Source organism: Papilio xuthus, unplaced genomic scaffold, assembly GCF_000836235.2.
Source record: "Papilio xuthus unplaced genomic scaffold, Pxut_1.1 DF826961.1, whole genome shotgun sequence".
NCBI classification, from domain to species: domain Eukaryota; kingdom Metazoa; phylum Arthropoda; class Insecta; order Lepidoptera; family Papilionidae; genus Papilio; species Papilio xuthus.
This window is the reverse complement of record NW_013531688.1, coordinates 3,303,980-3,318,492: the sequence shown is the minus strand read 5'-3', so window position 1 is coordinate 3,318,492 and position 14,513 is coordinate 3,303,980. Positions and strand designations below refer to the sequence as shown.

At 35.7% G+C, this 14,513-nt stretch overlaps 1 protein-coding gene across 1 annotated transcript; it reads right to left on the bottom strand.

Annotated features, from left to right (window-relative positions):
- Positions 1 to 1,408: 1,408 nt before the first annotated feature.
- spn-E (tudor domain containing 9 protein spindle E) lies at positions 1,409 to 14,053 on the bottom strand. Its single transcript, XM_013315593.1, has 26 exons — positions 13,707 to 14,053; positions 13,356 to 13,550; positions 12,991 to 13,212; positions 12,610 to 12,685; positions 12,245 to 12,537; positions 11,483 to 11,703; positions 11,122 to 11,303; positions 10,399 to 10,562; positions 9,938 to 10,105; positions 9,431 to 9,593; positions 8,918 to 9,045; positions 8,340 to 8,546; positions 7,710 to 7,939; positions 7,291 to 7,351; positions 7,107 to 7,198; positions 6,629 to 6,752; positions 6,000 to 6,215; positions 5,464 to 5,679; positions 4,945 to 5,070; positions 4,471 to 4,631; positions 3,847 to 3,966; positions 3,462 to 3,584; positions 3,094 to 3,241; positions 2,881 to 3,002; positions 2,341 to 2,565; positions 1,409 to 2,106 (listed from the first exon to the last, which is right to left on the bottom strand). The coding sequence occupies exons 1-26, from the start codon at positions 13,917 to 13,919 to the stop codon at positions 1,968 to 1,970; spliced, it is 4,335 nt and encodes a 1,444-aa protein (XP_013171047.1). The 5' UTR covers positions 13,920 to 14,053; the 3' UTR covers positions 1,409 to 1,967.
- Positions 14,054 to 14,513: the final 460 nt, after the last annotated feature.

Here is a 14,513-nt window from a genome sequence, read left to right as displayed (position 1 = left end):
TCAACTTTTTCGGTAATCAAATAGGTGCTAATAAAAATATTCTAAAAACATGTAGCATAAAGGATGTTTTGTATATGTCGCGTATATGCTAATTATAGACAAATATCTTCTAATTTGTATAGAAAACATTTAAATTGTATTATTTTGTAAATAATAAAAAATTTAATGTTAATTTTTATACCATAAGACTACTCTGAAACTATATGCTTATATTCTGATTTCGAACTTATGTCTCAAGCGACTCTTTTTCGCTTCGCTTCTAATTCGCTTTGACGACCGTCCTACGGCCTTTATTATTTTAAGATTCAATGGCCATGAAGTATCCTTTATGTACATACAGACTTCTAGAGTTCTGCCTTGTACTAAAATACTGACAACTTACCTGTAATATTTCTGATTGATGCGCGTTGATAAATACTTGTTTACTTCAGGATTAGTCAATGCAAGTATATGGTAAAGGTATTGTATAATGTATTTCAGATATCTTGGCGGCTCACTTCGCGTGAGTTGTTGCGCAGAATACAATATAAGGTGTGTTGGGGTGTAGCGGGATGCGGGAGGTGAGCACTGCGCAGTGGACCTTGGACTGCAAAGATATTTGAAAAGATTTATACCATGCCATAGTATTCTTTACAAATGTATGCGCATGCGCTGATTCCATATTCAGTATCTTTCAGATTTGGTTTTTGAATCGCAAAATTATCTGTCAGAAAATATATTTTTATGAAAAAAGGATTTATTATTAATTGAAACTAATAAACATTTATTCAATATTCATCAAATAAAATGAAGAACAAAAAACAGATAATCAACAAAATAACTGAACATGTCCGAAATATTTGTAACACTTTTATGTTAAATCTAAACAATTTCCTTAATAAAACTACGGTAATCATTTAATTACTAATACAGAGAACATTATTGTTATTAAAAAATCACAACTGAAGTATAAGATATTAAGTTATACATAAGCAAAAGTAAATAGGAACTACTTGCTACATAGCAAATATGAATCAGGTATTTGGTATAATTGTAGTACATATACATGTTGTTATATATCTAAAATAACAGCTCACTATTTAATAATGAAATAAATCGAATGACACTAAAGTTATCTTAACGCTAAATACTTAAATTAATAATTTTAAAATAGTGTTCAATAAATGAAGTTTGGAGGTATCCGGCTCGAAGGACCATAAATATTTACAAAAGAAATGATCCTAGTTTTTAATTTATTGACCTATAATATGTGATATAGACCAAGGCGGTAGGTAGGTGTAGGTGTGTGTGCTATTGTTTGTGTGTGTGTGTGTGTGATAGTTTCCTGTCATTGATATCTGTAAAAAGTGGTCTGTTACATTTTTTCTGTAAATAACTTAAATTGTGTAACTTATAAGAGATTATAAAAATCAGTTTTTAAGATCTATATAGAAATTAACATATCGTAATTTAAGATTTTAATTAAACTAATTTCTAGGTTTAACCTTATATCACAACATATGTACGCTAATACATATAACAAAGTTTTTACAGTAGAAAAAATACTATTTTAATGTTCCTACATGCTAATAAATGTCACTATTGCGTTTTTACTTTTACTTATAAAACACATATTTCTTTTAGTTCTGGAAATAAGAGTTAGAAACTTATATCAATATCACGTCAACACAATTCAATAGAATTTTCAATTCAAATTCAATTCTTATTATTCAAAGAGAATGCTCTCATGCCTATAAACTTCAATATGTTGTTATACAATTTGAACAATGTAAACTCACATTAGTAAATACATTACTTAACAGTAGAGTAAGCAAAAGTCAGGGACGTCATCAGCCGATGATCTAGACTAGATGTAAGGGGTGGCTAGTAGAAAAATATATTATTTATTCCAAAGATAATACTTAATTAATGAAGAGATGAATCTGACAAGTAGTTTTTGAGTCTTTGAGGTTAGTGAGTTAGGGTGGTTATGACTGCACATCTCGCAGGTCGTCCTCCTTCTCTTGATGCATGTTGGAGTAGAGATGTATGCGCATGGCGGGCGCGGGCAGCGGGCCCGTGTTGCACAGCTCGCACGTCAGCTCCTGACTTGACGACGATGATGTCCTGATGGTCAACATAAAGGGTAACAAAATGAATCTCTACTCTATAAAGAGATTTGTATTGTATCGTAAAATGTCCAACTTTGAACTCGACAACTTCGATCTTTCGCGTCGATATTTTGAATTGAACAAACTTAGTCATAACAAAATTAAAATAATCTATATTTGATATATTATTATAATTGTAAATGCTAGTAGAAGTATACAAAGTGTTAGGTAAGCAGGTATGAGAGTTGACCTGGCGAGCAGGTTGTGCAGCGCCTGGTTGGCGTTGTAGAGACGCAGCAGGTCAGTGCGGGGCGGCGCGTGCAGCTCCAGCGGGCGGTGCAGCGCGAACACGAGCGCGCGCTCCGCCATGCCGGGCACGCTGATCTCCAGCAGCTCGCTCTCGTCCGCAGACCGCCACCGCCACGCATTCGCCACGCAGCACGACTCGCGGTGCTTGCGTCGCTTGCGCAGCAATCTGACGTCAAGTTGTTATCTCAGAGAGCTTCTCGTTGAGGACGATGACTAAGCTTTAGTCAACCATACTCCAGTACGGATTAGTTATATCAGTACATGAACATTAGTTTTGATTGCATTGACAGTTTGGTATAGGAACCTCCATTTTATCAAAGAGTATGAAAGAGATGGCATGTTTTAATAAGTATAACCGCACTGTAGTTGTAAGGTAAAAGTAAACACATAAAACATGGCCATAATTTGTATGTTTGAACATCCTGGACTGTGTCAAATTCGTAGTCTCTGTTTACTCCTTTAGGTTACGGACGGTACTAACTTCATAATATCCTCTCGTATGAATTTGGGCACTTTGGGATGGAACTCGTCATCAGCGGTGGGCGTGTCCTGACCCTCACTGCAGAACATCATGTAGTCCATCAGGTGCCGCACGTGGTTTATCTACAAATTACGCAAAGTTAAACATCAAGATACACAAAACAATCTATTTCATCACTCTGTCTCTCTCTTTCTCTCTGTCTCTGTTTCTCACCAAGCCGATATCATCCACATCCAGGTCAACGTCTATATTGACGAGTATATCGTGCTCGGGGAAGTATGGTCGGCCATCGTCATGACTGCCCAGACCACACAGCGTGCTCACGTAGCGCGTACACCGCTCGTCGCGGCGCAACTCAGCTCTGCAAACAATTACTTACATTATAAAAACAATGCGTCGCATTATCATCAACCTGCCCACTTTGTTTGCCCACTGAAGGACATAGGCCAAATGCCTTCCACACATTTTTTTTTATTTTTACTGTCTGTGAATTTTGTAGATGAGTGCAAGCATATTTTTTTTTTAATATTGCGCGAAGTCGCGTGCGACTGGTAGTATATTATGAAAAAGTAAAAACTTACGCAGGACAGAAGAGCAATGCGATGATAGCGGGCAGGCCAGGTATGTTGGGCATCAGGGTTGTGTGGTGCAAGGTCAGCGTGCTGCCCATCTCGTTCTGTCCCACTTGGGCAGCTACTAATAATCTACCAAACAAACAGTTTTTTTTTAAATAAAAACTTTATTAAACAAACTGCAGATTCTTTTATGCCCTTCTTTTTTTTTCAAATAAAAAGAAAAATTCTTCTTAATATTATAAATGCGAATGTTTGGATGGATGGATGAATATTTGTTAGAAGGTATCTCCAGAACATAGTTTGGAAGAACGCATACTCTACTAATTTTTTGTCAATTTCGCACGGACAGAGTCGCGGGTAATCGCTAGTTAAGTATAAATGAAATATTAACTTTTCATAAATCTCCTGCGGCTCAGTATCCAACAGCACAGAGTTGACAGAATTCCACTCGATATTAACCTGTTTCTCCCGACCCGCGTACATCAGATTGTGAACGCTGATTTCCAATGGACTGCACAAACAAATCATTATAAAATTATTATTATTAAAAATATATTATTGCCACATTCGCGTTTTAAACAAAAATATTAGTAATAAAAAAAATCTATAATAGATTCAAATAAAAATCATAAATATGTTCCATAGACACACTAAAAACACCATACTTTGTTGATTTATTTGAGTTTTTAAGTTAAGAAAAAAACTTAAACCGGTATTATAACATATTGGTTTTTAACTATAATACTTATATTGAGTTTTCCAAGAGGATAATTTTGTACAAATGAAATGAAAACCCACGTTTAAATTTTACTAATATTATAAATATGAATGTTTAAATGGCTGGATGGATGGATGTTTGTTTGTTTGAAGATATCTCCAGAACGGCTGAAGGCTGAACGTTGAAATTTGGCATACATATAGAACATAGGCTACTAATTATGTTTTTTTTAAATTTGGTGCGGACAGAGTCGCGGGCGATAACTATAAGTAATAACGATAAATATCAGAGTAATACCTAAATGGTCCTTTCAAGCATACATCTGTTTCACATTCCTTATAATTGGGCGGATCTATTTCATTCATGTGATAAAACGCTGCCTCGATCTGCTCCTTGTTGTAAGCCCGCTTTTGAACCATGTTCAGACTATTCGCCATCTCTCTCACGTCGTGGTTTAACTGTAAGAAAATATAACATTAGTACAAAGATTTAATTAATTGTGTGGTATGAACTTTAATAATACAGTAAACCTCTCATATTTTATTATAAAACTAGCTGTCGCTCGCGACTCCGTCCGCTAGCAATTAAAAAAACTTGATTAGTAGCCTGTACTAAATTTAATCAATATCCGTTAATCCCGTCCGGAGATACCTTCAAACAAACATTCATCTAAACATTCGCTTCAATTTCAGAACTTGTCGAATACAAACAAACAATCAAACCTTTTCTATTTATAAAATTAGTATAAATAACATTGTTTTATTAAATTACCTTAGATTCATAGCTTTCCTCGCATGGTACGGCGAGGCCTTTATCCAAGAGCGCTTTGTTGACGCTCGTCTTGCCTTGCTCCGCGAATAACTCTATTGATACCACACCATTCACCACTGAATACACCTGTACAAATATATTATTTAAAAAATAAAAATAAAGTTTAAATATAAAACCAATATTTGATTTTCAGAAATACTTATTTTACAACAGATGTCCGTATTTAAAGCCAAACTGACATATTCATTGTATTATTACTTAATATGAAAAAATATGAAATAACTAGCTGTCGCCCTCGACACTGTCCGCGCGGAATTAAATATAGCCTTTGTACCTTTCAGATTTTGTTCTACATCTATGCAAAACTTCAGCGAGATCCATGCAGTGGTGCTAGATACATTCTAACATCCATCTATCCATCCATCCAAACTTTTGTATTTATACTATCAGTAAGAATTATGGTATACGACGAATCCTTCAGCCATAGTATCATTACAGAGGTCTAAGTATACTGGTTACCTTGCCTAGCAGTCGACCGCGTGTGATGAGCGTAGTAAACAGATGGTCTGCTGCAGGTGTCCAGTGCGCGTGGTGGTCTAACAGCGGCGCAGGTGCAACACCAGCCAAAGAACACCGCATGGCCAGTGGAGGCGTGTTGCTGCACACGCCTGCAGGCAGCTCTCGTACGCTGCATGTACTCACACGTCCGTAGCTACCGTAGTCTATGTACAATACCTGCAATAGGTCTTTTATTTTAGGTTTTAAGGGTTATTTTCACTTACTCTAAAATATATATTATGCCACTTTTAGTTTATCCAATCCAGTGATGGAAACCAGCGCTGGATAACAATTGTAATGTAAAGCCACATTTGAAATACACCGTATTGGTTTCAATTATTTTATAAAGATCATTATTTTGCAACTTTTATAGCACTAAAAAATCGCCAAGAATATTGGTATAAAAAAAAAATTCAATTTAATTTATTAAATTGTCAAATTACCACATTGATTTACGTCCCTTGACGCAAAAAATATTTTTTAAAGTAAAATCTCACCTCTAGCATATCCCTGGGCAACGTATTAACAATTCTAGCACGATAGAACGATGTGCCGGCTGCACTAACGTAGGGTGCGGCACGCAGCACGCCGGCCCGCTCCCCGCCAGCACTCGCCAGCAGCGTGCCGCGGTTCAGAGCTGCCTCTATCTGACGCAACTCTGTAGCTGTTGACTCATCGTCGTACTGCACCCAGAACTTGCTCACCGATATGTACTGAAATCATTTACATATCTTGTTAGAATATATATTTAATTAAATACCCGTCGATTGCGTTCGCACGAAATTAATATATATTTTTTTATATTATAAGGTGGCCGCTAATGCGAAGCGACCGTTGCCAATAGACAACCGAAACTGCAGACGCGTTCCCTACCTATAATCGACAGAAGGGATGCGCAGAAAAAGAATACCGTCCGTACCGATTAAAATTAGGCCCCCGGTACCACGCTCATCAGACGAAACGCAGAATTTGTTCCTCTTCACGCCTATCTTCTGTATGGTCGTGGTATTGAACCAGGCGAACAGACCAATTCGTGCGAAAATGTTAAAGCGGGCTCTAGCACTGTTAAAACTTTCCCATTAAGTCAATATCTATTAAAATTACTAATTTTTCAAATGGATCTTACTTGCGATAGTTTGAGAGGGAAGTGGGTGTCATCAATTTCCGGCAATCGCGGCACTAACTTGTCCAAGTCTACATTAGTGGTGGCTCTCTCGTACGCCGCTGCTAATTCGTTCGCTTTTTCTATACTAAAAAGAAATAAACATATTACTTATTACATATTAGATTTCTTCTTAAATTACTTCACTGTTAATTTTTTTGTCATTTATTATGAACTAGCTGTCGCCTGTGACTCCGTTTGCGCGGAATTTAAAAAAGCTTAATTAGTAGCCTATGTGTTCTTCCAGTCTATGCTCTACATCTATGAGAAATTTCAGAGGGTTCTGTTCAACCATTTTGATCTCCAAAACATTTAAACAAACATACATCCGTCCATCCATCCATCCAAACAGTCGCATTTAAAATATTAGTAAGAAGTAAGATTCATTATTTTGAATATATGTTATGTATTTCTTTATTTATTACTTAACATAAAAACTTACGGCAAAAGAGGTATCCGAAAGTCTGTTCTTATTTGTCGAGCCTTGACAGCTTTGTACACAGGGAGAACCACTTGCCCGGGAATCGTAGGATCCTGTTTACAACAAAGTTAGATTTTTTCCTACATAAAAACACTTAATTTCTTTCTTATATATCAATTTTAGTAAAAGAACAAATCAAACTAACCCCAGTTTTTTCAGTAGATTTAGTTTCATTACTTCCGTCAGAGAACGTCAAAAATACTTTCCTGCGAATAAGACATTTTAAATTGAATAATTAATGTGAACGATTTACGATTAAATCATAATAATTTTGCCTTTAAAATAAAAAGCAAAGCTTACGATATAAACCGTTAAGGATATCAGACCCGGTAGGCATATGTCAAACTAAATTTTGACAGCTCACTAGCGCCACTCTGTCAATATAATAATATGTCTGTGGGGGTCTTGTATTTTTTAAGGCGTTTTCTGAGCCCAGATATTCTTGTTCAACTAAATATACAAACAAATCAAAAAAAATTGACTAATTTTTATGCAACAAATATGACCATGAAAAAATGATTGAATGAATGATGAGTAGCTTTGACTTAGTTGTCAAAATCGTACCTGCTGCCGATATCAAAGCTGACCCTGGGGTCGTCGCCAAGCAGACGACGGACTGTGTTCCGTATGGCTGGTGCGTAAGGAGCAAGTGGCTGGTGTGTGGGCCACCCGGTGAAGTACAGAGAGCGACGCGGGTTGAGGCCGCCCAGTGCACGCACTGCCTCACGCTCCCGACACTCATCTACTGACGAGTGTACGAAGTATTGCGGGTAGAATGCGCCTGCGATTATTAACTGAGGACAAACGAATTCATTGACTCACTTGATTACATTGAACTGTTTTTACTAAACGTACAAAAACATATTAAATAGTAGCTCAGAATTAAAAAAAAAAAAACTAGTGGCCTATGTGTACTAGACTATGTTCTACATCTGTGCCATATTTCAGCGGAATCCATGCAGTCTTTCTGGAGATACCTTTTAACAAACATCCATCCATCCATACATCTAAACATTAACATTTATAATATAAGTATGATTTGATTGATCATACTTATCCACTTTACAGACTTAACTACTTTTTATTTGTGTGTAAGAAAAAACTTCTTACAAGATACCTAGAAATGAAACCAAGTATATGAAAGGTGTACAGTCTAATTTTTGTCTATACATCAGAGTAAATTTTCCAACTTACTTTAAGCACCAATGTGATCTCATGTTTAGCCCATGGGGAAGGCACTGCGTTGATCTCCAGTCCTTCGCGGGAGAGGCGCGCACGCAGCTCCCGCACGAGGTCGTCCAGCTCACGTAGTGCGCGCACCTGCACGTAGAACCGGCGCGCCCACTGACCCTCGCTGCCCGGCTGCTTGAAGTAATTCAGCTTGCGCAGGTGGTTCCACACCTAAGATATCAAACAAGTAATTAATGTTCGCGCCTGTGGGAATATAATAACACTTTATCGTTATCCGATCTTGCTGTATGCCTGATTAAAGGCATCTTTTTTTATTACTCTCTATTAAAACTCTTTTATTGTATTTGTAGTGATGTCCTCCATCTGATTATTTATATCATTACTTTTGTAAGATGTACTGCGTTTGAAGCTAGGTTGTTGATTTTTATAATTGAATACAGGAGACATAAACTGATTTAAAACAATGCAATATATGTTAAGGCTGTCAATTATTACGACTGAATATGGTCAATCTTGTTGATGTAGTTTTATAAAAGTGTACTCTACAAATGTAATATTTACGTAATCATCAAATTAGGTACCTTATAAACATTGAGGAAGGCGATACAATCACTGGTGGAGCCGTCAGCCCAAGTCAGCTTCGAGTTGTACGCGTTCAGTTTCTCACGGAATGGACTGTTGAATACATTCTTCACGGACATGGCCGCAGCTAAAAATTATAATCTTTCTAAATTGATTTTATTAATAAAATTAAGTCTTTATGTTATTGCAGATAAACGTGTTGTATTTGTAACGTGAGAAATATTGTATACAGAATATTTTATCAGTTATTTAACAAAAATTGTGAAACTGTATATACATGCACAAATTTACAAGTTTTAGCACAAATTATGTAGCTTGTCTGTCGTTGAAACTAGGATACACTGTTGTGTATGCATTCATGCTCCTTGGTTGTTCTGTCTGCCACGTTTGTTTTGAGTAATTTCCAAAACAACTGGTCCAATTTCGACGGGAATTATAGGCTATTTTCGTTTTACCTTAAATATCCTATTTTAGTAAACCACATGTATTTTAGAATATAACAAAGTACTGACCCATAATAATACTTTCATCAAAACATCCGTAGATGTAACCTAGCATAATCAGCTTGGAGATCCTCACATCCAGCGGCAGCTTGGCCATGATGCGGCCCAGGTATGTGACATCACCGTCTGACACGCACCACTCATCGTTTATTGTCTTCTTCATAGCACCCACCTGGTTAATCAATTATTTATTTATACATATGATTGTAAAATTTATATTTTTGTATGCAACAAACTCAAAAACTACATTAGAAAACTCAGAAACTACAGTATCGCTGAGTAGCCTAAGCTATACAGTTGAAACCTGGATAAGGAGGAGTTTAAGCAACCGCAGTAATTGTCTCGCTCAATTGCTTGCTGTAACACGAATTTCTCGCTTATGTAGTACTTCCAAAGTTCGACCTGACTGTTCGGGTATTAAACTGTTCGGGTTCTTAAACAATTAAGTATAAGGTTACGCCTGAAAAATGCTAAATGTGTATCGTAATTTAAAAGGTAATAAACAAAACAACTGACCTCTTTGAGTACTAATATAGTTTTGTGTATATTGGACATATCGGGCGGGTCCATGGCAAGAGCGAGGATGTCACTCGGCGGGCCCATGTCCAGCATCTTGGCGAGCAGCACCAGCCGCTCCAGCGGACATCGTACTATCTCCGGGGGACACTCGTCCGGCAAATCATTCTATATAAAAACATCCAAATCGTCGGTCAAAAATAATAAAAGAAAATTAGGCTGATGGCAGGTAAAGTCGTCAAGAAAGCGTCATAGATCTAGAGGTCTAACATATTTACACGTAAAGGTATTTCAAATGACTTAAGGTCTCTAGAGCGTAATTCTTTCTCATGGATCGGTGGCCCTTTCGCATTTACTTAAAGGGTCGTTTACCCCTTAATATAAAAAAAACAATAACCTATTTACTAATATTAAGCAACTTATTAAGTTTACAATTAACTCGGGCGACAGCTATTACATACATAAAATCTCTCCGAGACTAGCCGGTAGACGCGTCCGTCACGTACACGGCCCGCACGACCTGCGCGCTGCTCGCAGTTGGCCTTGGCTGCCCACGCCAGCTGCAGCGACGTGAAGTTTGTCGCTGTGTCCGCTACCAGCACTTTCATTAGGCAGTAGTCGATCACTGGAAAACGACAAAATGAATATAGAATATGTCACCCGGGGATAGAGTAGGTTCAGATTTGACAAAATATGTCAAAGTGTATAGAAGAAAAACGTGACATGCATGTCTTATCGAAAGTTAAAGGTGGGAGGGTGGTCAAGCTATTCAATATAAAAAAAGTTACTGTCACTTTCATTCATTTTTGACTTTTCGTTTAGCGACATTACTTGTCGAATGTTACTTTGTGTAGGGGCAGAACAGAATTTATTACAATCTAATCAAGCATCAAGAAATTCAAAGCATACTTTTTAAAATGGATTAAGCAGTTGATAAGTACAGCTAATAGTTTTCAACATATAATAGTTGGTTCATGGTTCTGTATAAGATATATAAGATAGGTCTTTTCATAGAAATGACAGTTTCCGCTTCGTTCCAATTTTAACGCGTCTTATTAGTTAATTATACCTCTATTATTAGTTAAAACCATCGCTACCAACCGCTACCGTCACCGCCAAGATGGCGAAGTTCAAGTAGGCACAAAATACCAAGCTTAATAGCCTATCCATTTATAGGTACTGACCATACTTGATGTCAGGCACTGTAATGGAGCTCTCAGCGATGTTTGTGGCCAGTATGATCTTGCGCTGTCCTGGCGGCGCGCGCTGGAACACACGCACTTGCTCGTCCGCTGTGATAGTTGAATGTAGCGGCAATACCCACCATTTCAATTTTGATGTACCTGCTTTCTCTGACATTTTTAATCTAAAAAAAATAATTTAGCTTTTAAGAGACAAAGTTTATATGTATGCCAAATTTCATCAAGATCTGTTCAGCCGTTTTAGATATATCTTCAATCAAACATCCATTCCTCAAATCATACGCGTTTATAATATTAGTAAGATATGGGATATACATAGAATAAAATAATCATTTTCACTTACCTCAATTCAGAATTTGTCAAACAATCATATAACTCTTCAATTTCATTAATACCGGGTAAAAATATCAAAACTGATGGTAAATCGGCTTCTGATCTATTACCAATGTTCTCTTCTTTTTCATCAATTTGTTCAAAAGCATCTATCAATTTAATCACCAAATGATGCATCTCTGAAGGGATACCTGGTGATTCATTCTTTAATGATGTAATTTTGTCCAATATCTGTAAAGAAAATATGATCCAATTGAAAGCCTTAACAGAAACACACGAAAAAACAATCATAGGGCCATATTGATATTATACATTTTTAGTTATTTGGTGAAAGATAAAGTGATGTGGTATTCTAAAATAGGGTTACATCTTACTAATATTATAAATGCGAATGTTTAAATGGATGGATAGATGGATGTTTCTCTGAAGGTATCTCCGGAACAGCTTAATAGATCTTGATGAAATTACACAGTTGTACATTAAGTTTTTTTTTTAATTCTGCGCGGTCGAAGTCGTGGGCGACAGCTAGTAATGTTATAATATTAAAGCTATATACAGTGATACGACGAAAACTACAATTTTTTGCGTAAATGATCAATGAATTAGGTTTCTTATTAGAATCCTGTATAAACAAATAATGGATTTATTTAATACTATCAATAACCGTATACAAAGCCTGGAAATAAGGACATGAAGTATGTTTTGTATTTTGCATTGTACCTAACAATCAGAAACAAGTTAAATACAATAATATACAAGTAATAAAACTTACCGATCCGAATTTATTAAGATGATTAAGATAGAAAATTTTCACAGTATACATTGGATCTTTCTTCACAACTTTAATAGACATGGCAGTCTGCAATCCCATTGGAGTTGGTATCATAAAGTAATCCGCAAATGTCTTCCGGTTAATTGTAGCGGACATGAGCACCACTTTTACATGTGGTGATACAGTGTACAGGAGTCTTTTTACAACTAGCAGGAGAAAGTCCATTTCCTGACCACGCTCATGCACTTCATCCAATATTACATGGGTATATTCGTTCATATTCTTCGCTGCAACTAATAATAGAAAGAACTGTATTAACATATTGCCCTATATGTATGAACAAAATTTTGTATATGCATATTTACCAAGTTTTTGTAGAAGTACACCAGTTGTAACATAACTTATCCGAGTATCGGATGACACCTTGGCTTCCAATGCAACCTTATAAATAATAAAATATGATTTAACATATATCATTGTGTCATTACAAGTATTTTAGAAATTGAAACTCAATCATAGATACTTATATGTATTTATATATGATTTATATAGAAATAATTCTATACATAGTTATACATATATTAGTTAATAAACTAATAAATTAGAAAGCAAGACAATGCTATCATATTATGTTTAATTACTTATTTTAAGAATAAAGCTATTCTAACAATGCATATAATTAACCTGCCAGTTACTTATTATTGTTTTAAAAATATCAAAGAATTAAAAATAAAATATGGAATCACCTGATATCCAACTACACCACTAACATCCCACCCTCTCTCTTGAGCAACTCTTTTTGCAATAGAAATAGCTGCTATTCTTCTCGGCTGAGTGACAACAATTTTGCATGGCCTACGATTCTCAAATGAATCATCTAAAATCCATTGTGGTACTTGTGTTGTCTTACCACATCCAGTTGGACCCTCTATAATCACCACTGGATAAGCTGAGATGCTGCTTAAAATCTAAAACAGAAAATTTTATGCAAAAGCACCAATGTTATAAACTTTAGTTAACTAAGGTATTCATTTTTTTTTACAAAAAATTTGCAAGTTTTACCGTATTTGTTAGCTTATGTCTTTGGATTAGAATGAGTGTAATATGTTACCTGATGCCTGTATTCATTAATAGCTAAATTATTTGTATCCTCCTTTCTCTGGAATGAGTATTTCTTGTATACTTCATTCATTGCTTCCTCTGTAAGTGCCTCAATATTCTGCATTGAATAGCTGTACGAAGATAGCTGCTCTAAAGAATCCAGTCCACCAGCAAAACTTTGGAATGTGTCTCTGTTACCTTCATACTGAAAAAAGTTTTACTTTACTATGTAATTATAATAAAAAGGTAAAATGGATTTTGCATATAGATAGCATAGGTATAATATTTGAAAATTACATAATTTTCAAATATTCTATCTTACTCAAGTCGAAACAAGTTCAATTTTAATATGAGTGAATACCTTCAAATAATTTTCCATTTCTTTTTTTTTAATTGCATCAGCATAATCAGTGCCGCTCGCGAGAACAGAGTGGCGATGCTCTTCAGGTTTATTAAATTCATTTATCGTATCTTCTTTAGTTATTCGCCGACCACCAGTAACTGGACCTCGAAGTTTTTTAACTTGTGCATTAGACGGACATGGATTGTTGAAAAAAGACCGCAGTTCCTCCATTCTTAAAGTAAACGCCGAAAATACGGCGCTCACTTTCCGATCGTTCTAAAAACACACACTACCAACAATAATAACTAATTCGTTTTAAATTTGAACACAAAATGTTGTTTGTAAAAATTGAAAACAACACAAAATAAAACTGCCAAACTGACATTCGCAAAACAGAAATTCACAGAGTAAGGAAAATACAGAAATGAATACCTTGTCAATGATAGACTATGCAGAAGATTTTTACTGTAAAGTTTAAGTTTGAATAAGTACCGAAATTCGGATAAATACAAAAAAATATATATTACAACAACTGAACTCCATAAATACACGTATTTGCTGTACTGCATAGAGTTTCAGGTGCTAGGGTCTGTCTACGTCTAACACCTTTATATCCCTCAATCAAATAATAACATTCAAACTTCACACTGTTTTCGTTAGTTTAGTGGATTTAGGTATAATAAAAACCAAGGTTTATTAATACTTTGCATTTTATTTACCATATTTGGCATAACAAAAATATTCAGATCCTTTTAATAGTAACTGTGTGATATATATATTTTGATACATTTGCTGCTACAGGAGCAGTTTATTTATTATGCTATT